The 22,968-nt window shown below is 58.5% G+C and overlaps 1 protein-coding gene across 5 annotated transcripts in view; it reads left to right on the top strand.

The window, feature by feature from the left end:
• Positions 1-10,557: 10,557 nt before the first annotated feature.
• AHNAK (AHNAK nucleoprotein) overlaps positions 10,558-22,968 on the top strand; it is a 30,560-nt gene continuing 18,149 nt past the window's right edge. For 3 of the 5 annotated variants that reach the window (XM_047691729.1, XM_047691730.1, XM_047691728.1), the window contains exons 1-4: positions 10,558-10,724; positions 20,886-20,984; positions 21,279-21,435; positions 21,872-22,059. In XM_047691729.1, coding sequence (XP_047547685.1) covers positions 21,279-21,435; positions 21,872-22,059 — 345 coding nt within the window. In that variant the 5' untranslated portion in view covers positions 10,558-10,724; positions 20,886-20,984. The remainder of the gene's footprint in view (positions 10,725-20,885; positions 20,985-21,278; positions 21,436-21,871; positions 22,060-22,968) is intronic. The other 2 variants (XM_047691731.1, XM_047691732.1) reach the window with 1 other exon arrangement.

The following is a 22,968-nucleotide window of genomic DNA, read 5'->3' as shown; positions in this document are numbered from 1 at the left end:
TGAAATATTTCAAGCAGGAATACCAGACACAGACTATTCAGAACAGGAATGGCCTGTTGGCTCTGGACTGGCTGTGGGTCATCTCTGGGGTAGTCCCACTTTCTCACAAGGAAGTGGGGTTCAGAAATTTAAGAGACTTGCCTGTGGAGATGGGATTTTGACCCCAGTGGGTGTCACTGGAACCCGTACTGAAAATGTGCCCGGCTGCTTCCTGGAACTTGGGACAGTCCTGACTTGCCACCTAAGAACCCCACTCAGACTTGGGAGTACTATTTTCTCTCTCTCGAGCTTAATTTTTATCATGCCCTTCTCACAGGTTCTTGTTCCTACTCTCTTTGTTTCTCTTGTCTTTTCTGAAGAGCACCGAAGGTCTCCCCGTGTATTACACACGGTGAAGTTGGAAGGCGCCAGTTTGATTCACTTTCTGAGGCAGATGTAGAAACAGTCACGATTCAACCTTTGGTCTCTAGTTTATGGTTTCATGTGTGTTCTTTCTCTCCCACCCTTAGTCCAAGCGCAGAGAAGGACTTAGCTGGGAGGGGAAGAAGGTGGTCTTCCCAGGTACAGATGGTCTGGTAGCTTGGGAGGGGGCTAGGGTTGTCATCTCTCTGGGTACTTGGACTAAAGCTGGGGTTCTGGGAAGAATGGGCGGAGCAGAGTCACCATGTGGAATCCAGCTGGGCGAGGATGGGCTGGTTCTTGCTCAGGGTTTGCTCCCTGGCAGGTCATCTGGAGTTGGATCCAAACTTGCCACCTGTCTTGCTTCCGAGCATTCCAGGCTGCTCCTGGTTGGGATCTAAAAGTGCTAGTTGCTGGCTGGGTTGGGCCAGGCGCTGGGTGCTGGGGCCTCACCTAACCTGTCAGACTCCCTTCCCAGATTCCGTTTCCCACCACACCTCCCTGCTTCTCCGCTTGTGTAATCTTCACCCCCCGCCCCCCGCCTTCCTGGTATCCTTGACCTTCCAGGTAGCTGAGGAGTTAGTCCGGAGAGACCCCAGTTCTGTAAGGTCTGAAGGGGCAGGTCAGAGAGGCCCAGAAATGGGGTCGAGCTGGGGAAAATGGGGTTTCTGCTGTGTGGACCGCAGCAGACCTGGCACCGCATGTGGACTGGGCTGGTCTGGGGCACCCCGCCTCCCAGCCTCCCTCGGACTGCAGGAAGAGTGACTCATCCCCACGTCCTGCCTCCTGGGCCTCAGGGTCTGGCGGTTTGGTGCAGAGGAGGGTGGCCAGGTTGTTGGATGAGACCAGGCCTGTGCTTGGGGGCCGGCCAATACCCACAAACGGAGGTGGTGGGTGGGCAGCCCAAGGGGAGGGTGTTGTGACCCGGGGCGAGTTGGCTATTGGCCTCCAAAGCCAGATGGAACTAGAGGGCTTCTGCCCTGCCCTGGTGGGCAAGAAAGAGGTTAACAGCAGGAGTTTGTAGCGGCAGATGTGGGGTAGGGAAAGGGGAGGGCCATCTGGAGTTGGTGCGGTTCCACCCTGCCCAGAGGAGCCCTGAGTCACCACCCAGCCTGGGGCTTTGGGGCTGTGCTTGGGACTCACGGCCTCCCTATCCCGATCCCGGCTGGGGCCCAGGCGCTTGTTGGAGCTCTGCCTGGCTCCCCGGCTCGGCTCCTCCCGGCCCCGCCCGGCTTGCCTCGGCTTGGCCGGTGAGCGCCTGCGCCAGGGGGACCAGGGGGACGTCTCTGGTTGTTGGGCCCATTTCCTGACATGCCTGGGAGGCTCACCACCTGGAGCTGGCATCCGGGAGCCCAGGCTGCAGCGTGTGCCTCCTGGGTCCCCAGCCGGGGTCATGGGGAGGAAAGGGAAGGGGGAGTTGGAGTTGGGAGCGGGCTGGGCCTGAGAACAGGGGTGATCTTGGAGAACTAGAGTGAGATGCAAGGAGGAAGCCGTTTTATCCACTTACTGGGCAAAATCTTAAGAGCGTCCAGAAAAGGAGGTGGAGAAAGGAGAGGAGTCCGGGCTCAGGTGCATTTGACTGCAGATGAAATCTTCATTTTAGTTCCGTATAGTTAGCCTACAGTGTTATGTTAGTTTCAGGTGTGCCATTGAGTGATTTCACACTAACACACGTAGCTCAGTGCTCATCAGGGCACTCCCTCATCCCCATCCCCTGTTCTCCCCCGCCCCTCTGCTGGAGGAACCACCACCAGTTTGTTCTCTATAGTTAGTCTATTTCTTGGTTTGTCTCTTTTTTTCCTTTGTTCGTTTGTTTCAATTCTACCTATGAGTGATGTCATAGCGTATTTGTCTTTCTCTGACTTACTTCACTTAGTGTGATAACTCTCCAGCGCCATCCATGTCCTCGCTGCAGATAAAATCTGCACTGAGCCCAGTGTGTGAATGGAAACGCCTGAGACTGGGTTCAGCCTGTGTAGAAACTGGTAGATACTGGTTATAAGCAGTTATTTGTTTTAGCTTTGTTGGCCCTCTGCTTAAGTCACTTATTAAAAAGCCAAAAGCCTTTAAAGTTCTTCCAAGAAGGGCGCCTGGGTGGCTCAGTGGGTTAAGCCCCTGCCTTCGGCTCAGGTCATGATCCCAGGTCCTGGGTTCGAGCCCCACATCAGGCTTTCTGCTCAGCAGGGAGCCTGCTTCCTCCTCTCTGCCTGCCTCTCTGCCTACTTGTGATTTCTCTCTGTCAAATAAATAAAATCTTTAAAAAAAAAATAAAGTTCTTCCAAGAAAGACCTAGATTGTCTTCTTTTTTTCATGTCCTATTTGAGCTGGAGCTGGACAGCTGCTCTGCACACTGGGTCAGACCCGGCCCACCAGCTGCCCACATGCCCCAAATGTGCCACTTCCCCTTTTGAGAGGTGGGGGAAGGGTCTAGAATGTCAAAGGGAGTGGAATGAAGTGTTTTGGAGGATCCACCCAGTCATTTCTGAAATTAATACTGTGGTTTTCATGGCAACCAGCACTCTTTGTCCTCAGAACCCAGAACTTTCCCTCTGCACATCAAAGGGGTTTTCCTGGGTGGCTGTGGCTTCCCTGGCCCACCCCTCCAGCTGTATCTACACTGGAGGGTAACTTCCCTGACTCGCTTTGGTCAGGGAATGGAGTTCTGTGGGGTCCTCACCCCTCTTCTGCATGTGTCCCCTAATGCTGGGGCGTGAAGATACCAGGGTTCCCAAAAGGTTAGAGACACAGCCACCTGCTCCTGTCTGTTTGCTCTAATCAGGTTGGCATGGCTCCCCGGGGGAGGCTGTCGTTTCACTCCAGTGGAATTACTGGGGTGTCCCAGAGCTTCAGCACCCAAGGGATGGGTGGAATGGCAGTCAAGGTGGCTGCTGGGCATTGTGCTGTATTGAATGTCTTGGGAAAGGCAGAATCCCATGGGCATGTGGGGCTGCCTAAGTGGCAAAGGTGCCCTTGGTGACCCTGGGTCTCTAGATGTTCCTGGGCTCTTTTCATTTTTGCAGCCCCCTCCCTTTCGGACACTTCCCCCTGCCCCCCCCCCCCCCCCCCCCCCCCCCCCCCCCCCCGCTTTCCACATTTCCTCCGGATTCCAAAGGGGAAGCCTACTGACCTTACCTTGTTTACACAGTGGGCAGGCCAGGAGCAGAGCAGGGGCTGGACGGTCAGGGTTTGGGGCTATTTCTGATCGGATCTCCCATGGAATGTGCTTCCCTCTACTTCCCGCTGCCCCCTCCCCTCTGCAGCAGGAACAGCTGCCATGTGAGGGCCTCTCCCGCTGGCTCAGCCCTTTTGCAATCATCTGGCTGGCTCTGTCAGGATGGGGGTGGATAGTGAGGATGGGCAGAGCCAAAGGGTAACCAAGGGGACATGGCAGGGCAGGGAGGGCTATGGAGTTGAAGGCGGGGGGAAGAGGCTTGCCAGGGCCAGGTAAGGGGGTGTGGAAGCAGCTGAGGCGGCCAGAGCGCTGTCAAAGGCCGGCGGCGGGGGTGGGGGGGAGGGGGTGTGCTACACTGGGACCCGAAACTTTCTAGGTGCTGGGGAGACAAGCTATAGAGCTGGTTAGAGTGGGACCCTGGCCAGTCATTCTTCAGGGAGATCTGCATTTCCCCTGAGTCACAGGGAAGCCACGGGGTGCTTTCCTGCCAGGCCCACTCTCTGCGGGGCCTGAATCACGGAGTTGCCAAGGGTGTTGGCGGCCCTATCGTGGAGGTGCCTGTGTCCTACCCCGCCCACTCCCGTTAGGACAGGGGTTAGCAAACAGGCCTCTTTATCCCACCCTCCTCAGCGGGAACACTCCATCTGCGCGACTCACACTTAGAGAATGTACCGTATGCAGGATTGCCCGAGACACCGCGTTAGGTAGTCCCTTTATTTTACCCAGGAGGAACCGAGCCCACAGAGGGGAAGTGACTTATCAAGGATGCATGTGAGTCTTTCCACAGTTCTCGAAGCCACTCACTGAGTCACTTTGGTTCCTAGAGCAGGAGGGCGCCTATCCCAAAGTCGCGGGGTGACGATGATGGACCACACATCCTCGGTTTTGGAGGCAGAGAGAGCGTGGTATCCGGGGCTGGAGCAGCCCTCACTGGGTATTGAGCTCAGAAGTGGAGCAGGTCCCAGGGCAGGTCACTGCCACCACCTCCCAACACAGCGCTCCAAGTCCTGGGGCGGGCAGAGGGCACAGGGTGTAGCAGAGGCGGGACTTCGAGTGACAGGAACCTCAACTATGTGGTGACTCAGGCTCTGGGCAGCCGAGGCCCTTTCCTCGCTGCTCAGCCTGATCTCCTTAGCCTGGACTTGGGAAGTGCAAGCAGCAGAGGGAGGGAAAAGCCGGCTGGTCTCCCTTTCTCCCCTGGAACTGGAGGAAAGGCAAAGGAAGTTGGAAAGGGTGGAGGAAAGGCAGATTCCAAAAAAGGGGAGAGGAGGCTGGTGCTCCCCTCCTTCCCTGCTCCCTGCTGGGGAGGGGAGCTGGCTGGGGCATCGGCTGCTCCGCTCATTCTGGCTCCCTCCCTCAGCTCCAATCCACAGTCGGTCCACCCCGTTCCCAGCTCAGTTCTGAGCTCTACTTTGGGGGGGGGGGCTCTCTCTTTCACAGCCCTGTTCAATAGTGTTTTGCTTCTTGTCTTCCTTAATCTCAGCTCCACATTTCCCCTCTCTTCTTGATCTCTCCACATCCACACATCCTCACCTCTCAGGCCTCCAGGCCATCTCTCTCACTGTATCCACCTGCTCTGCTGTCCCTGCCCACTTTGTCCCCTTTCTCTTGCCTGGATGCTCTTTCTGTGCCTTCTTTCCTCCCAGAGACTGTACTCAGAGCCCTGTGTGCCGTCTCTTGTTCTCTAATCAGCTTTGATTGGGTTCTGCTTTGGCCTGAAGATTTCAATTAGGACTGAGTGTAATGCGCGGGTTTCCGGTACCCCAGCTGTCTGATCTGAGCGGTTCAGGAACTCCTTATTTGAAGTCCGAGGTTTAAATACAGGCTGAGGTTTGAACTGAGCTGGGATACTTACTTGGCTTCCTATTTTGAGTTTGGGTTAGGAGTTTGGGGGTTTCAGAATTGCTTAGGCAATAATATCCTTATCCCAGAATCACCAGATAGGTTTGCTGTTCACTGGGAAAGACAGATCAGGAAGCGAAGAAAGAGAACATGGAAGGGGCTGATGTTTGGCGGACATGCTCATCTCTGGGGGTGTGTGTATGGGGCGGAGGTGGGGTCGGGGAGATCCCAGATGGCTCAAAGAAGGGGTAACAGTCATTTCTCTGCTTCTAAGGCTGACATGCCAAAGGGCCCTCATGGGAAGGGCGGGGAGTCTGCTTTCAAAGAGACTACAGATTGCCCACTTCACTTCCTTGCTGGGATCACAGTTTAAAAAAGCCATGATTACTCTCTGAGCAGTCGGGCGTCTTGTCTTCCCTGTAATACACTGATTTTAGAGAAGGGGACTGCGGCGAGGAGGGAGGGGAAGGGGAATCCCCCTGGCAAGGGGCCTGCCCACAGAGCTCCCTTTGTCGTTACTATGGAAACAGGCATAATAGGAACAAAACAGAGGCCCGTCGCCTGGCAACAGAGAAGCCCAAGGTTCATCACACACACACACACACTTGACGCATGTACACATCAGGGAACCCCCAGCAGGGGGCGGGGGGAGGGAACAAAACTTCTGGGGAAGCTGGGGTATCCCAGTGATGACGAGTTCTAGGACTTTGCCAATGAACCCACAGGCCTGTGTGGGGTCAGATGCCTCAGAAATGTGACGGAGTGCCAGGCAGGAGGCTGGAAGTCCTCCTGGACCCCCGGGTGGGCCTTATTTTGACCGAGGCATCTGAAACCTTCCAAAAGAGAAACGTTTTCTTTGCAAAGTTGAGATGGAGGTGGGGTTGGGGGTGATTCCTTATAACTAAAAAAATTGTGTGTGTATCCATGAAAAAATTCCCCCATGAGTGTATGTTGGAGGAATGAGGTGTCAGTGTAAAGGATATAGCAGAAAAGACAATATCCCATTTTCCCAAAGCCTAAGGCCTGCGGGGAGCTCAGAATACATTTCCTTCAGGAAGGAGCACCATGAGGGCAGGGATGCCATCCTGTCATGTTCTTATTTATTTATTTATTTTATTTTAATTTTAAAAAAAGATTTATTTATTTGACAGAGAGAGTATGAGCACAAGCAGGGGGAGTGGCAGGCAGCAGGAAAACAGGCTCCCCCTGAGTGGGGAGCTTGACGCGGGACTCGACCCCAGGACCCTGGGATCATGAGCTGAGCTGAAGGCAGATGCTTAACCGACTGAGCCCCTCAGGCACCCCATCCCATCAGGTTCTTGATCCCCGGCACCAGCACCATCACCAGCACCACGGGCCCTGGGGCCTAGTGTTACACACACAGTGAATGTTTGTGCAGATACAGAGAGCTGTAAGTGGGGGACTTGGTCCCTGGAGGCTGAGAGTAAAAGGAAGTGTGGGGTTCAGGATGCTGTTGTGGAAAAGACATGGACTTTGGGGGCAGTTATCCCCGGAGTTTGTTCGTTCGTTCGTTCATTCATTCATTCATTCATTCTGCAAAGTTCTTCAGCATTTGCTCTATGCCAGCCACTGCTCCAGGCACAGGGCAGACAACTAAGAACAAGAAAATCCCTGCCCTCATGGAGCCTGGATGCCGGTAGGAATTCCTACTCCTGCTGCTGAGGGCTGTGTGACTTCAGGGGAATCACTAATCCTTTCTGAGACCATTTCGTCCCCAAGCATGTGACGATTTATTGAGCTAATACACCACATTGCCTGCTGTGGCCTGAGACACAATCACCATTACGGCCTAGCTTTGGGGGGTGAGGGGTGAGGGGCGGGAGGGGGCTCCAGCAGAGGGCGGAAGGAGAAGGGTGGGCAGAAATTTCCAAAAGAGCGTGCGTCTCCATTTAAGCCATTGAAAATTGTTGAATATATTCCCTTCCGCTGGGCCAAGGAAGCTGACCTAGGAAAGCCCAGCTCCTGTTCCCAGCAGGTACGGACCATAGTTTTTTTCTTTTTTCTTTTTTTTTGTAATGGGCCAAGGGTATCGGTTACTCCGCCTCTCGCTCCTAGCTGGGAATTCGGCAGGAGCCCGTCCCCAGGACCACCCCCAACCAGGGGGGTCGCTCCTACCTCTGAAAGAAGAACCTGGACGGTAATCCAGCTCTGCAGCAGCTCTGCAAACCAGCCTCTCCTGCCTTCTTCTCTGTTGACCAAGAGGGTGGCCAGAACAAACAATGAACAGATACGTTGGCCGCGAGCCCAGGACACTAGCCTCTGCTCTTTCACTCCTGGGGGGCTGATAGAGCCCATGCTCCAGGGAGGTAGACACCCACACCCTCCCTCCCTGTTTCTCTCCCGCTCCAGCCCCTCCCTCCAAACTCCCTACGCGCCCTTCGGCAGACCCCCTAGGTTTCCGTGATTATCCGCAGAGCGCTGTTTTCCAAATTCCCAAAACCTAGGTCTAAATCCACTCCCCTTTAAATATGTCCTGGGAAATCTTGCTCTTTCAAGGAACCAGGTGAGTCACAAAGTTAAAAATCCTTCGGTCAACTGTTAACAGTGGTTACTTTTGGGGAGAGGGACTGGGGAGGGGAGGAGGGACCCATTGACTTTTTACCAGTCTACCTTTCTCTATTGTTTACATTCTTCACCAGATGGAGGCATTGATTTTATTAAAAAAAAAAAAAAAGTCAACAAGGATTATCTGGACTTGGGGCATGAGGGCCCACTTTGATTTCTCGGTATTCTCGCTCCATTTGTGAAAAGCTGAATAAATGTTATGGACAATGAAATAATTAAAAAGCCATTAGTAAAGAAAATAAGGAGCGCTCGGTACTTACATGTTTTTATTTTTATTTATTTATTTATTAAAAAGATTTTTTTTATTTATTTGACAGACGGAGATCACAAGTAGGCAGAGAGGCAGGCAGAGAGAGAGGGGGAAGCAGGCTCCCTGCTGAGCAGAGAGCCCAATTTGGGGCTCCATCCCAGGACCCTGGGATCATGACCTGAGCTGAAGGCAGAGGCTTTAACCCACTGAGCCACCTAGGCGCCCCTATTTATTTATTTTTTAAAAGATCTTATTTATTTGGGGTGCCTGGGTAGCTCAGTAGGTTAAGCGTCTGCCTTCAGCTCAGATCATAATTTCAGGGTCCTGGGATGGAGCCCCCCATTGGGCTCTCTGCTCAGCAGGGAGCCTGCTTCCCCCCTCCCCCGCCCCCGCCTACTTGTGATTTATCTCTTTCAAGTAAATAAATAAAATCTTTAAAAAAAGGATTTTATTTATTTGACAGAGAGAGCCACAGACAGGGAGCACAAGCAGCGGGTAGTGCAGGAGGTCGAAGCAGGCTTCCCACCAAGCAGGGAGCCCGATGTGGGCCTCAATCTCAGCACCATGGGATCAGAACCCAAACCGAAGGCAGACACCTAATGACTGAGCTACCCAGGGGCCTGGTACTTACATGTTTTTAAAAGCAACCCAAAGTTGAAAAGTTTAGGTGTTTTCTTCAAATAGGGTAGGTTCGAGGAAAGGGGTACAGAACAAAATGGAGGAGGCACTGCTTTGGAAAGCCTGGGTTTGGAAAGCTTGTGGTTTGTGTGGTGGGACTGCCTCTGCCGTGGGTTTGCGTCCTTATCTGGGTGTGTGTGTGTGTGTGTGTGTGTGTGTGTGTGAGACAGAGGTAGGGAGTGGGGGGAGGAGGGAGAACGCACTTGCACACAGGAGTGAGAGACAGAGAGAGATATAGAATGCGGGTGCCCAAGTCTCTGCTTTGTCTGTCTTTGCGTGTCTATGCCTGTCTGAACGTCTACACGTGTGTCTCCACCTTTCTGCGCCCATTGTATGAGTCTGGGCACAGCTAGGACTTCTTTGCCTGTGTCTTCCCTCCCCCATGGCCTGTGCTGGTAACTGGACCTGGGACACAGCCCCCAGGGCTGGCAGCAGAGTTGGCTGCTGGGTATTTTTAGCCTGTAAACATGTTTGCCATTTCAGAGGACAGGGCCTCAGGTCTCAGCCCCAGCCCACTCACGATCTTACGGTGAGGAGGGCGCTCCTGCCTGGAGCAGGGTCTTCTGGGGGGGGGCCTCCAGCCTGGGGGTCTTCCTTCCTCAGCATTTGGGAAGGAAGGAACACTGCCTTGATGTGGCTAGTGGGTGGCCACCTAGGAGAGGGGATAAGAGGATTCGTGGGGAGAAGAGAATGGGAGTGTGGAAGGGGGGCCGGGGAGCCAGAAGGTCCCCCCTCCTGCACCCCATCATTAAGCGGTTAATAAAGTCTCCTGGATTAGAAGTGGCTGTGGGAAATGGCAGTAAATCTGGAAACAGCGTCCTTACAAGTGGGAAGGTGGGGGAAGGGCTCGAGTCAGAAGTGGGTAAGTAGAGGCAAGGCTAAAGCTCCCGCTTCCCTCAGGAGCCCGGGGAGGAGGGTGGGCTGCCGGCATGACGCCCGTGTCACGGCAGCGACAGGAGCAGCCCCGTGGTGCCTGGGGCACTGATGACTCCACGTGGACACCCTAAGTCCAGGGGTGGGGCCAGCGTCTACAGACCGGTTTTCTGGGGCGGGGGGAGCTATGGGGGGTGCTCAGAAAGGGGGGTGGTGGCGAGAAATGGGCGCGGCTGCAGGAAGCTTGGGAACCAAGTGAAGGGACTGGGGCCTGGGATTTGAAGTTTAGATGCCTGGGTTGAGAGAAAACTCAAAGGTCTGAGTCAGGCTGGTGGTCGCGGCCGAATCACCCAAGCACCCGCCCCCCCACCCCCCCAGCCGCTTTCTGAACCTCTTGGTCCTTCTTGCAAAATGAGCAGATTCGCAGTTCCAGGTGGAAGGATGAGCCTCAGGGAGCTTCGAGGAGTTTCTGGTCGGGGAGACCACATACTGAAAACATTGGGGGGCAGATCCAGGCGCGGGCCAGAGCAGGGGGCACTGGAGGGGGGACGGGGTAAGGCAGCCCTCGGACGCGCGACGCCCCTTCGTTTCCGCGGCCCCCAGCGCCCGCTCCCCCCAACCCCCCAGCCGCCCGCTCCCGGGTCGGTGTCGGGTCGGCCCGCTGGCCCGTCCCAGCCCCACTCCGGCCCCGCCCGGCCCCGCCCTCTCCCCACTGCTCCGGGCAGACCCGCCCGCCCGAGCCGGAGTTACAAGAGCCGCCTCCGCGCGCGGGGGCCCGGCCACTCGGAGCAGCTCCGCCGCGGGGACTGCACCGCCCGCCCTGCCGGACCCGCCCCAACCAGGGCTCGCCGCCTGCGGCAGCCGCAGCACCGCGACCTGGGCCCCCGCGCGGGCTATGGCTGTGCCCGGGGGCTGAGCGCGCAGGTAGGGACACCGGGCGCACCGCGGCGCGGCGGGGACGCGACTCCGAGAACGGGTGGGGGGAGGTGGGTTTCAGGGCGGGGGCGAGGCGCTCGGGTCGAGCGCACTGCGGGGATTCAGTGTGTAGCAAGCGGGGCTGCCCCGCGCCGCGCGGGGAGGCGACGCGTCGCGCCCTGGGAGCCAGACTCTGCCTCCGGAGTTGGGGCGCAAGTTGGGCAAAGTTGGAAAATCGCTCCGAAGCGGGTATTGCTCCAGCCCTTATTTCTCTCGAGGGCTGAGTGTTGGTTCTGTTGCACGGCCGGGCGCGCGGTTCCTGGCCTGGGGGTCCCCTGTGGGTCCCCGTCCCATCCCCTCCTTCTCCTTGGGGCGGCGGCTCAAGCGCACCGCTCCCGCTCCTATTCCGTGTTTACTGGAGAAGTTTCCGAGGTCGCCGCCGCGGCCCCTCGGCCCCTCCCGGAGCCCCCGCGCCCCTTCCGCGGTCCCTCCCCGCTCCCCACACCTCCGCCCCGACTGAGCGTCGGGAGTCCTCCCGGCCCCACCCAGTTCTGTACCACCAGCCTCTCCCTTTCTCAGCCCCCCTCCAGCTGCCCCGCCCTAGTCTGGCCCCTCCGCGTTCCCCGCTCCAGAAGTCTCCCCTCTTCCTCCAGGGCCGCGCTGCCTGAAGTTTGCAGCGCGCCTCGGGGCTGGACGGGTGGGAGTGGGAGTGGGGGGCGTAATTAGGGAGATTCCAGCGCTGGGGTGGGCGGGGATGGGGGGGGAACTGTGCGGCAGCCCGGCCCCCGGCACCTCCCCTTCCCATTCGCGGGCGGCGCGCTCTCCCCTACCCCACTCCCAAACCCGTCCGGGCGGGATGGCCCCCGCCCCAGCACCTGGCACGGCGCCAGCAGCCTGAGGAATGTGGTGGTTGGAGCCGCTGACTAATTCAAACCAGAACTCGGGGGGGGGGGGGGGGAGTGGTGAGGGGCGAAGGGGAGGGGGAGGAAGGGGTTGTGTGCGGGAGGTGGGGGCAGGAGCCGGCTCTGTGCGGGAGGAGGGCTTAGCCGCCGTCTCTGTACTAGCGATGCGCTCCTGGAGACGGGGTTGGGGGACGGGGTCTGGCGGTGGAGTTGGAAAGGCCGAGGGTTTAGGGTGTGTTCGGAGAGCCGTGTTATGTAAGGCTTTCCCAGGCGGGGAGAGGGTGTGCAGTGTGTGAGGGCCTGGCCCTCCAGGGCTGGCCCAGGCGCCCCTTGCAGTGACAGGGCCCGGGATGTGGGGGCGCAGCCCTGGGCGGTGCTGGCCACGAGGGACACGTGGGGTCTGAGTAGGCCTGGCGGTGCTCCTTGCGTGGGAGGGGAGCCGAGTGGGCAGACGGGGCACCTCGCAGCTCGGGCTGGGCGCCTGCACCAGGTGGGAGACGGCCCTGGCGCCTTTGCACAATGTGGTGTGCGTGGTGTGGGCTCTCGCCTTTCACTGGGTGTGGCTGCAGAGAGGGGGCGGTGGGTGCCTCCAGGGAGCCCGCGGAGGCTGCTCAGAGCCCTGCTAACGTGCAGTGGATTTATGGAAAGGCTGAGTGGGACCATCCCCTATTTGGGCCGGGGGTGGGGGGATCCTTAGAGAGTGACCTGGAGTTTGGGAGAGAAAAAGAGTGGGATATTTACCTCTGTATCCCTGGCGCAGCGCTGGGCTCCCAATAAATAATTGGTTTTGAAACAGTTTCCCCTGTTAGGATCCAACCTCCAATGACAGGGATCACTTGCCCTTCCTCACCCGGTCCAGCACTGGTAGGGGCTGGGTTGGTTTCACCGGACCCAGTGAGAGCATGGGGGCTAGAGTGATAGGCGAAGGGTGGGGGTGGGGGGGGGGAGGAGACTGAAGATGCTTTGGAAGGTATTTTCAGGCCTCCACACTTAGGCTGCCCGTAAAGTAGGGGTGCAGATTCTGCTTTCTTCTCCCTCTCTGCCTCTGCCCCGCCTTGAGGGAAATCCCTGGGGCAGGGTGTGGCACTCACTTCCTTTCTGAGGCGGAATGGGGAGGCTTCCTTCTCCTTGACCCAGAGGGATGATGGGTTGGGCCAGCACAGGGTAGGTAAGTGGGCAGAGTGGGGGGCAGAAGGGCGCCCCAGGCTTAGGGGGTATGTCCTTGTTCTGAGCGGTGAGCTTCGGAATGAAGGAGGTGGAGTGGGGCAGGGAGGGAGAGGACCTGGGACCATGAGAGCTGGGCTAGCAGAGGACACAGGGTCTGGGAGCTTCAAAATGGGGACTGGAGGGCGTCTCAGCCCCTCTCTAAGGCTTTGTCCTGAAGAGAGTATAGGCAGGAACATTGGTCATCGGACAGGGACGCGTAAGGCGCCACGTCCGTCATGCGGGGCTTCGTGCTGGGCGTTCGGGAGGCCTTTGCGGTGAGTCAGGGGTCCTTGTCTGGGCAACCCCTTGAAGAGATAACCCCACAGAGCTGGGACTTGTACCAGCCAGGCTTAGTCCAGGGTCCAGGGTGAGACCCGAGAGAGTAAACCACGGAGTACTCGTGGAGGGAGAAGGGCAGCAGCAGACAAGGGCAGGGAATGGGCTGGGGGTCTCCAGGGTCGCCTGAGTCCCAGAAAGGCCCTGGGTGGAGGTGACCAGGCATTGCCCGGCTAGATTCTTTGGCTCAACTTGGAATTGGCTGGCTGGCACTGGTGGAGACACTGCCAGAGCCTGAGGAGCTGGTTTGAGAGGTTGGGGCAAAGCTGTGGGGGTGGAGGGGCGTGTGGGGCTCTGGGGTGTGGTCACCACCTTCCTCAGAACTTGGGAACCGCCTGGGGACAGACAGAGATACACCAGGGATACACCAGGAGAGCTAGTCCTACTCGTGATGGGAACTCTCCCACTGTAGGTTCTTCCCCGCCCCCCCCACCACTCCCCAACACCCCCAAGTTTCTCTCCCTGGAGCTGGGCTGACCTGCTGCTTGGGCCTGAGGAGGGGAAGGGAGGTAGCTGCTGGAGAAGGTCTAGAATGTGCTGGCTTTAGTCAGGTGGTGGCGGCGGCCATGTCTAGGGCCTTTTGCTCTCTCTTCGTCCCCCATGGGTTTCATCCAGGTTCGCAGGGAGCTGGCTTGTGACCATGCTGTTGGCACTCCAGGCCTTCCTGGGCAGGCTCAGTTTCCTCCGTGCGTGGTGGCCCGGGGAGTGAGGGGGCTCCTGCGTGGATGGGCCATGGTGGGGCACGTGCGCATGAGTTTGCTACGTGCGCATGAGTTTGCTAGAACCCCTTCCTCCCCCCCCCCCCCCCCCCCCCCCCGCCAGTTCCCGCCAGGAGGACTCCTGGGCTGATGCTGCTGCGGGTCTTGCTTGCATCCAGGAGGCGCCGTTTCACGGTGGTCTTGCGTCCCTGTGACCCCCAGTGTCCTAGCGGTGAGGTGTGATCATCCGCGGGAGGGTGTTCCTCTGGCTGTGCACGGGGGTCCTCGATGTGTCACCCTGCTTGCGCCCACGGCTTCCAGGGCTGGGGACAGCAGTGGGTCTCTGCCCCGGTGCTGGAGGTTGTGCAGGGGCTGTAGGTAGGACGGTTTCTGCGTCCTAGACAGCTTCTGGGCCCTGGAGTTTGTATCTGGAGGTCCTCAGGAGGGCGAGGCTAGCTCTGGGAACGAAGCCCTGGTTGAGTGATGCGGAGAGGCGCTGCACACGGCTGGTCGGGGAGGGGCATCCTGTCCCGTCCCTGGAGGCCGGAGAGGAGATTCTAGGGGGAGGGGAAGTGCCTGGAGCTGATCCCGGCTCCGTGTCCTGGCTGGGCTGGGGGGCGGCTTCTTGGCCGCTGCGGAGCGGCGGGGGCCTGGCCCTGCGCCCCTGCACTGGCGGGGTGTGACCGCTGGGCGGAGAGCTCGCCTGTGGTTGGGGAGTTTCTGCACCCCTGGCAGCTCCGGGGCCGACGTCTTCCCCTAGGGGGAGACGGAGCGTTCTTCTTCACTGCCCTGCCCCGCAGAGGGTGCCACCGCCAGACTTGGTGTCTTAGTCCCAGCGGTCCTGGGGAAAAGCTCTCTATTCCTGGGCTGTGTGGCCAGGGGTGGGGACTTGCGGCTGGATAGTGGGCTGCTGTCCCCATCCCCTGTCACAAGGAGGAGGGGAGTCCCTCTCGGTCAGGGGAGGAAGAGGGAATCTCCCTCCTTGCTGGAAGATAGAACTTGGAGCTTGCTCTGGGGGCGTTGGGAGGAAGCTGTGTGCGGAGGGCCAGTGGGGAGAGTTGGAGAGAGGTGTTAAGGGAGGGACCCAGAGATCAGCTGGCCTGTAGGGTCTGAGTGGGGCTCCCCTGGACGTTGAGGTGGGGGTCCCCTGCTGGGGCTGACCTGGAGGAGAGGGCTGGAGTGACCGAGCTGGAGGAACTCCCTGCTGGTGGGAGTTGTGGGCTGGCCCAATGGCCCAGGTGGCCAGAGAACAAGATAGGCGCACACAGGTAGAGGGAGACACAGACTCAGGGCACCAGGCTGACAGGTTAGGCGCCTACCATGATGGGCAGGTCCTGGGGCTGCCCAGACAGGTGTGTGTTGGGAGCTGGGGAAGGCAGGGCTGTGGGCCTGCTCAGGGCTGGGAAGAGTGGGGAACCGGGCTGATGAGCGTGTCGGCGTGCACGCGGCGTGTGCGCGTCCTTGTCTTTCTGGGAATGTCCCTCCAGTGCCCAGGTTGCCTGTGTCTTGCAGCATGTTAGTCGTATTCTGCCTGATAATCCCACTCCCCCCAACACACAACATGCCCCCTTGGGCTGTACCCCCCAGGATGAGCTGAGTGTAAAAGTTCTCGATGGCCGGCTTTGGCTCTGGAGATTACCGAGCTGTTCTCCCCCAGTTTGAATCGGGCCTGCTGTTTTCCAGACAGAGTTCTGGCAGCGGCCTCCGCGGAGGTCTGTTCGGAGCCTTGGGCCCCGGAAGGGAACCCAGCCCTGTGTGGGACAAGGGTCTGTGCTGTTGTGGCTGTTCCCGTTCCCCAGTGAGTGGAAGCGTGTGTCTTGCCCTGCTGGTGCCTTTCTCTGGAGTGGGTCTTGTGTCCCGCAAGCCCCAGAGGGGACGACCCTCATGGCCTTCATTTGCTGGGGCCCCAGAGAGCCTGGCGGTGAGCTGGGGTCTGTGTGGCTCAGGATTTCTGACTCCGGGGACCTCAGATCCTGGCTTCCAGGATGCCTGGGACTCTGCCCATCCGGGTGTGCTGTCCCCAAGCTGCTGGCCAGGAAGTGGCTGGTGTGTGGGCACAGGAGACTGGTGGGCACTTGCTCTCCCTCCTGCTGCTTGTGGCCCTTGAAAGGTGTCACGGCTCTCTGGGTGAGTCTCCTGGTGCTCCCAGAGTCTCTGGGTCCCCTAGGGGAATCTTAGCTCCTCCCTTTCTCCAGGTTTACGCCCCTGTCCCTGAGGCTCCCTCCCACCATGTCTCCCTCTAGGTGTGCATGGAGGTTCCTCCATCGCCCTGTGGGTGTCTCTCTGGCCTTCCTGCATTGTAGGTCTCTGTCTTCCGTGTACCTGCCGTGTGCACTCCTCCACCCAGGAAAAGACTGTTTGCTCTGGCGTCGCAGAGTCCGAGAAGCCTGGGCTTGCATCTCAACCCCAGTTCACACTTGGGCAAGTCATCTTACTGCTTGAGGCCTGTCGCTGCGTCTCTAGAATAAGCACATTAATTATTAACCACGTGGGGTTGTCTGAGGTCCAGTGAGACCCCCGGCGTGGAACTGCAGGAGCTCGGCCAAATTCTCTGCTTCTGTCTGTTGAGGGTTTTCTCTCCATGCAGGGCTTTCTCTTTCTGTTCGCTGTCTGGTGTTCATGGGAGTAGAACACCCCTCTGGGTGTGTCTCCCTTTTCTTCGAATGTCCTTTGCGCTCATCCTGTTAGAAGCGTTGGGGACTTTCCCTCTGGTGGAGGTCTCTACCTGGGGGGTGAGTCATTTCGTTCTTCCTGGCTCGCGAGGTACTTCTCCCTGGCTTGTGCAGCCGGTGGGTGTGATCACCCCTGGGCCTGGGTAGAAGTCCCATTGCTGTCGGTGTCCTCCCCACGGTGGGGGGAGCACTTCTGTCTCCCGTGGAGCTTCACCTCCCGTGTCCGTCATGCTGGGCATATGCTAAGACTTGCGCCACTTGGGTGTGCGTCTTCAGGTTTGGCGGACAGAGGCCTGGAGGCCCAGCAGTGGGGCCTCTGCACGTTCCTGCCATCTTGACACTGTAGGCCATTTTTGGCTGCAGCGGCAATTAGGCTGGGCCCCCTCCCTGGCTGGCTTCATACTGGCTCTTGGGGTTGGAAGGGGCTCTGTTCCCTAAGGGCAGGGGAGGGGGAAAGATGCTCCTTTAGACGCCACCCCTGGCCTAGACCCTCTGCCCTGGGCAAGGAGTCTGCTTCCGGGATCTGCCCGCGTTTCACCCCTGCCCCCCCGCCCCCCCCCACCTCCCCGGTCCGCAGAGGTGGTGCACGTCCTTTATGCAGGTTTTTTTTTTTTTTTTAATATGTATTTATTTGAGAGAATGAACGTGCGTACAGGAGCAGGGAGCGGGGCAGAGGGAGAGGGAGAAGCAGACCCTCCCACCCCACAAGCAGGGAGCCTGATGCTGGGCTCGATCCCAGGACCCCGAGATCGAGACCTGAGCTGAAGGCAGACGCTTCACTGACTGAGCCACCCAGGGGCCCCCTCTTCGCAGTTTTGAATTGACAGGACGGCCTTGTTCTTCTCTCGCTGCTTCTGGCCTGAGTTCTGGTGTCCCCCCAGTCTCTGCCTCACAGATGGAGTGGACATACCATCTCGCACTTCCTCTGCCCTCCAGGCAGCCCTGTGCCTAGAGGGTCCCCACTCCAGTCTCTCCCATCAGCAAGGATACTGTGAGCCAGTGTCAGATGGACCTTGGGGTGGGGAGCCAGCAGACCAGGGTTCTGGGGCCCCGGCACTGTCCTGTCCTCACCTCTCTGGACCTCCCCTTTTTCTTAAACACCAGACAGTGCCGTCCCTGCAGGGCTTTCTGCAGTGGCAGAAACGTTCCGCATCTGCCATGTCTAATATGGTAGCCCTGTGGTTGGTGAGCTCTTGAAATGTGGCTACTGCAAGCAATAAACTAACAATTCATTTTAACTTAATTTAAATTTAAATAGCCACATGTAACTACCATGTCAACAGCAGGGCTACGAGGTTCTTCTAGCTCCAAAGACTTACGACACTTGGTCAAATATGCAGAATTCCCCAGACTTCCAAAGACCCTCTTTTGGGTAGCCACAGGGCAGGATCCTCGGTCCTCTGGGAAGCCTGGCATCACCTGACTTATGTAGGAGAAGAAGGGCCCGTGTGGGCTTGGTACAGGCTCTGAAGATGTGGGAGAGACTGAGCACTGGGACTCAGATGCGGAAAACAGACCCTTCCCACCCTGGTCTCGCACCCCCCTCCCCCTAGCACCCCTGTGTGCAGCCACCTGAATGGCCCAGAGCAGAGGGGAGGGAAGGGAAGTTGCTCAGAGCCCTGGGCCAGGGCTAGCAGGGTGGTTGCAGCCCCTCCTGGCCAGGAAGCCAGCGGGTGCCCTGTCCGGGCCAACCTGCAGCCCCCGGTCCCACGGACCATGTTCTGAGGGGCTGTGGACCCTTCACCACTCATGATGGCCCCCCCCCCTTTTTTTTTAAAGATTTTATTTATTTACTTGACAGACAGAGATCACAAGTAGGCAGAGAGGCAGGCAGAGAGAGTAGGGGAGGCAGGCTCCTTGCTGAGCAGAGAGCCCGATGCGGGTCTCAATCCCACGACCCTGGGATCATAACCTGAGCCGAAGGCACAGGCTTTAACCCACTGAGCCACCCAGGTGCCCCTTCTCCCCTCCTTCTGAGCTGTTGGCTAGAGGTGCATAGCAAGTCCCTCCTGAGCCTCTGAGCTGTGCTCCTGGGGACTCCTGGCCTGGGGCTCCAACCTCAGGAGCGGGCCGGGAAGCCAACTGCCTGTCTCCACCAGAGCCCCAGCCCCTCTGGCACTGGGGGCTCTAGCCAAGGAAGCACTTTGTCCATGGGATTTTAGGCGTGACCCTTTGCATGTCTGGAGCTGCTGCAGCCTCCGTGACTCACTGGGAAGGAGGGAGGGTGGGGACGAGCTGTGGGCGAGGGTGAGCTGGCGCGCTGTCTCCGCCCCTGCTGGCTGGGGACCAGAATGCTGGGCTGAGAGAAGGGGCCTGCTCCAGGAGGGGAGCTAGGCTGGCTGGTGGCTTCAGAGAGCTGAGAAGCCCTCGGGCTGGATCCTTCCCCGCCCTGCCTGGCTCCCTGTCTGCAGGGCTGGCTACTTGGTGCTGGACGCTGGGGGCAGGTGCCTTAAAGTCGTGGCTTTGCTGTTTGCTGGGGTCCCCTAGCGGCTGCTGGCCTGGAGGGGAAGAGGCGATTCCCTAGCTCACCCCTGTGCTCACCCCTCTGTGGCTCTGCTCACCTCCTAGGCAGCGCCCATGTCCTAAATTCTGCATGTGTGAGTTCAGAGGGTGGAGGACTGGGGGTCCAGCTGCTGTCTTCGCCCGTGCTGTGTGATCAGCCTGACACCAGAGCTACGATGCACCCATGAATTTCTGGGGGATCCAGTCCTGTCCTCAGAGGCAAACAAACTCTCATGCCTTCAAGAGAATTGGCAGATAATAGGTTCTCTTTGCCCCGTTCTTTCCTTCTATATTTCACCCCCCCCGGAGGCTCCCCAATCTTCTAGAACATTCTGAGGCTAAATGGGTCACACCCAGAGCACCTTGCTCATAATTTATATCCAGAGCAGGAACAAAGTCTTTTAAATCTCCCCATCTGGCACATGGAGCGCAGTCAGTGAGCGCTGGGAGAACATGCAGGTGAAGCTCGTGACTGTCTAACGCAGCGCGGGCGCAGGGCTGTGCTGAGCGGAGTCCGTCCCTTGCCTGTTTTCTTTGCTGCGTCTGCTCCGGTGCTGGCTGTGCAGGAGGCCATCAGCGTGCATGTATTTGATCCATCTTTGACTAAGTTCTGAAAGTCAACAGCTTCCGGGTGGGGCTCTAGGCGAGGCCCTGCCTGAGCTTTAGCATTCCCGGCCTGGTTTCACAGACCGGCTTCTGGATGACTCCGGCCCTGCTGTTCTGCGTGGGTGGCCTTAGGCCGGGGCTGTTTCCAGAGTCCTGCCTTGTGTCTTCCCAGGGCAGCTCTGCAGCTGATAGCTCATCCTGTGGCCGGAGGGTATCTTTGCTCCTGAGCACCGGCATCTATGGGGACTGGCTTGGGGCCCTGTGTGGGCAGCCAGGTGGGCCCTGACTCACCGTGTCCCCGTGTCCCCGAGGCAGCCCAGCTGTATTCGAGCCTCTGGGGTGTGGGCTGGCTCTGGGGGGGGGCGGGGGTTGGGGCTTCTTTTGTTCAGCCCGTTGCACCTGGAGCTCCCAGCTGGCAAGGGTCCCCCTGGTCCTAAGGACCGTGTTGGATCAGGTGACCGACTGTTTGTCAGCAGGGGAGGGAGGGCACTGATGTTCCTGCTTTCAGGCCTCCAGTGCTGGAGACACTGAGAAGAGGAGTCTGACGCTGGTTAAGGCTGCAGACCTGATGTGCTATAGGGGAGAGAGTTGCAGGCTCAGAGCCCAGGGGTGGTGGCATGCTCATTGCAGACCTCACATCTCAGTCTCTTCATCTATAAAACGGGGACATGGTCTCCTCCCTGGAGCTGTTACAAAGAACTACTGAGAATGGGTGTTTTGTGAAACTTGTGGGCACCTGGGCTTTTCATACCCAAGCTCTCTCTCTCTCTCCTTCCCTCCTCAGGGAGATCCTACATCCTCTCCATTTTCACAGAGGAGATGATGTTCGGAGAAGTTGAGTGACTTGGCCAGGGACACACAGCTGGGAGGGTGCAGAGACCGGGTTTATTTTATTTTTATTTTTTAAAGATCTTGTTTATTTATTTGAGAGCGAGAGGGAGAGAGGGCTTGAGAGCAGAGGCAGAAGCAGGCTCCCTGCTGAGCCGGGAGCCTGACATGGGGCTCGATCCTAGGACCCCAGGATCACGACCCGAGCCAAAGGCAGATGCTTTGCTGACTGAGCCACCCAGAGGCCCCAGAGCAAGGGTCGAAACCAGGGTTTATATCTGAGTCTGGCCTCCCCGAGCCCCGTCTCCGCGATCCCAGGTTGAAAAGTCATGTATGAACGAATGGTGTTGGAGTAGGGGAAGGTTGGGGTTTTGGTGTGGCCCCGGTTGAGCGTGAGCATCTCTGTCTCCTTCTCCCTAGACTGTGTGACTGAAATTCCCGACGAGAGAGACTAAGAAGAGAGGAAGGAGGGGCGGGCTCCTGGCAAGGCATCCGCTCCTGAGCTGAGTCCTGCAAAAGGTCCGTGGGAGGGAGGGTGTGACGGAGGGGAGGGGTTAGGGGAGGGGGTGGGTGGGACCAAGCGTGGGTGGCATCGGGAAGTGGGGCCCGCGTGGAAGGGATGAGGGGCTGGTTATTGCCCAGGTCGTTCGCAGCCTATGTCCACTTGCAACGGGGACCACTTCCACGGCAGAAGCGGGCACGGACGCGTCGCCCCCGCGGGGGTTTACAGCACTGGCCGGCCTTGGCTTTCTTGTCTCCTCATGCTCTCGAGCCCCCACTGTCCTGAGCCCCCGTTTCCTTACCTCACCCCAGATGGAGAAGGAAGAGGACACGACCCGGGAGCTGCTGCTGCCCAACTGGCAGGGCAGCGGCTCCCACGGGCTGACCATCGCCCAGAGGGACGACGGCGTCTTTGTGCAGGAGGTGATGCGGAACTCCCCTGCGGCCCGCACGGGGGTGGTCAAGGAGGGTGAGTCACCTCAGGGTGCGGGGCTGGGTGCCGGGGTGGTTTGGCTGAGGGGGGCGGCGGGAAGGCCACAGGGGCTGTGGAGGGGCCGGTCCCAGTGACATCAGGACGGTCGGTACCCGGGCCCCACCCTCCCCTCCCCTGCCCGCTTGGTGTCACTTGATCGACACAGCCCTGAGGGACAGCGGTTATGGAGGGTGGTGGACACATCATCCTTAGTGCCCACTCCACTACCCAAGAACTCTGCCGCTTTGGGCGAGTTAGTGGGCCTCCCTACGCCTTACTTTTCCTCATCTGTGCAACGGGTATTACCACACCTGTAGGCTTGTCACGACACGCAGTAAATGCAAGTCAGCTGGAGGGCCCAGCCTGTGCTGGTCGTGTGCTGTTCTCCCGAGACCCCGTGGGTCTCATCTGCTTCTCGCTCCGCCCCGCCCAGGGGACCAGATTGTGGGCGCCACCATCTACTTCGACAACCTGCAGTCAGGCGAGGTGACCCAGCTGCTGAACACCATGGGACACCACACCGTGGGCCTGAAGCTGCATCGCAAGGGGGACCGCTCCCCTGAGCCTGGCCAGACCTGGACCCACGAAGTCTTCAGCTCCCAAAGCTCCGAGGTGGTTTTGGTGAGTGCCTGGCCGGCCTGTCCGTGCCCTAAACCACCCCCCCCCCGCCCCCTTCTGGGCCACACTGACCTACTGGCCACGTCCTGAGCCTCATGTCTGCCTGCGGGACCTCCCTGCGGTTCCCTCTCCTGCTTCTCCCCTGCCTCTCTCTTGAGCCAGACCGCGTGCTCGTATCCGTGTGTAGTGTGTGGCTGACGTTGACCCTGAAAGCCTTCCGTCTGTGGGTCCGGAGTGCTGCAGCGTGGAACCCGCTCACGCTGTCTGGCCCTAGAGGCCAGGAGGACAGTCAGCTGCTTTGCAAGAATCATCAGAACAGTCTCACAGGTGCCCCGCTCTGCCTTCCAGACGCCTTTTTCTCTTCCAGAGGCCTGGACTCATCTATGAGTCAGAGGCTGGGCAGCAAAGCGCCTGGGGGACGTTTCTTTGCTCCTTGATGGCTTGTTTATTTAACATATAATGGGTCCTCAAAGTGAAAGTATTAATCCAAGCACAGCAAGTCTCCACCAGTGCTTTCTGACAGGTCACTGAGAGGATTCCTGTCCCCGTTATACAAGGCCGTGAGTTGAGAATTGAGAGCCCAAGGGCCAAATCCATGCAGAGCTGGGAGGCAATCCCTGGGACTTGACAAGCCGATTGGAATCTAGAATTGATTGATTATAAATCCTTCTTCCAGACCGCAGAAGGCAGGAGTCTACCCTGCTTCTCTCCCCCATAGCTTTTGCTTCCCAGAGTTTCCCCAAATAATTTGTTTCCCTCCTGTGATGTGGTTGTCAGCCCCTTTCCTCACCCCTCCATGCTCTGTCCCAGGAGGCTCTGTGGGCCTCCGTTCTGGTCCCAGCTTCTGTGGTTTAGTAAACAGGCAACCATGTTGTTGGCTGGGCTGTGGCCGGGCATCCGTGGTCAGGCAGA

Source organism: Lutra lutra, chromosome 10 (assembly GCF_902655055.1).
Source record: "Lutra lutra chromosome 10, mLutLut1.2, whole genome shotgun sequence".
Lineage (NCBI taxonomy): Eukaryota > Metazoa > Chordata > Mammalia > Carnivora > Mustelidae > Lutra > Lutra lutra.
This window is presented reverse-complemented; position numbering and strand designations above follow the sequence as displayed.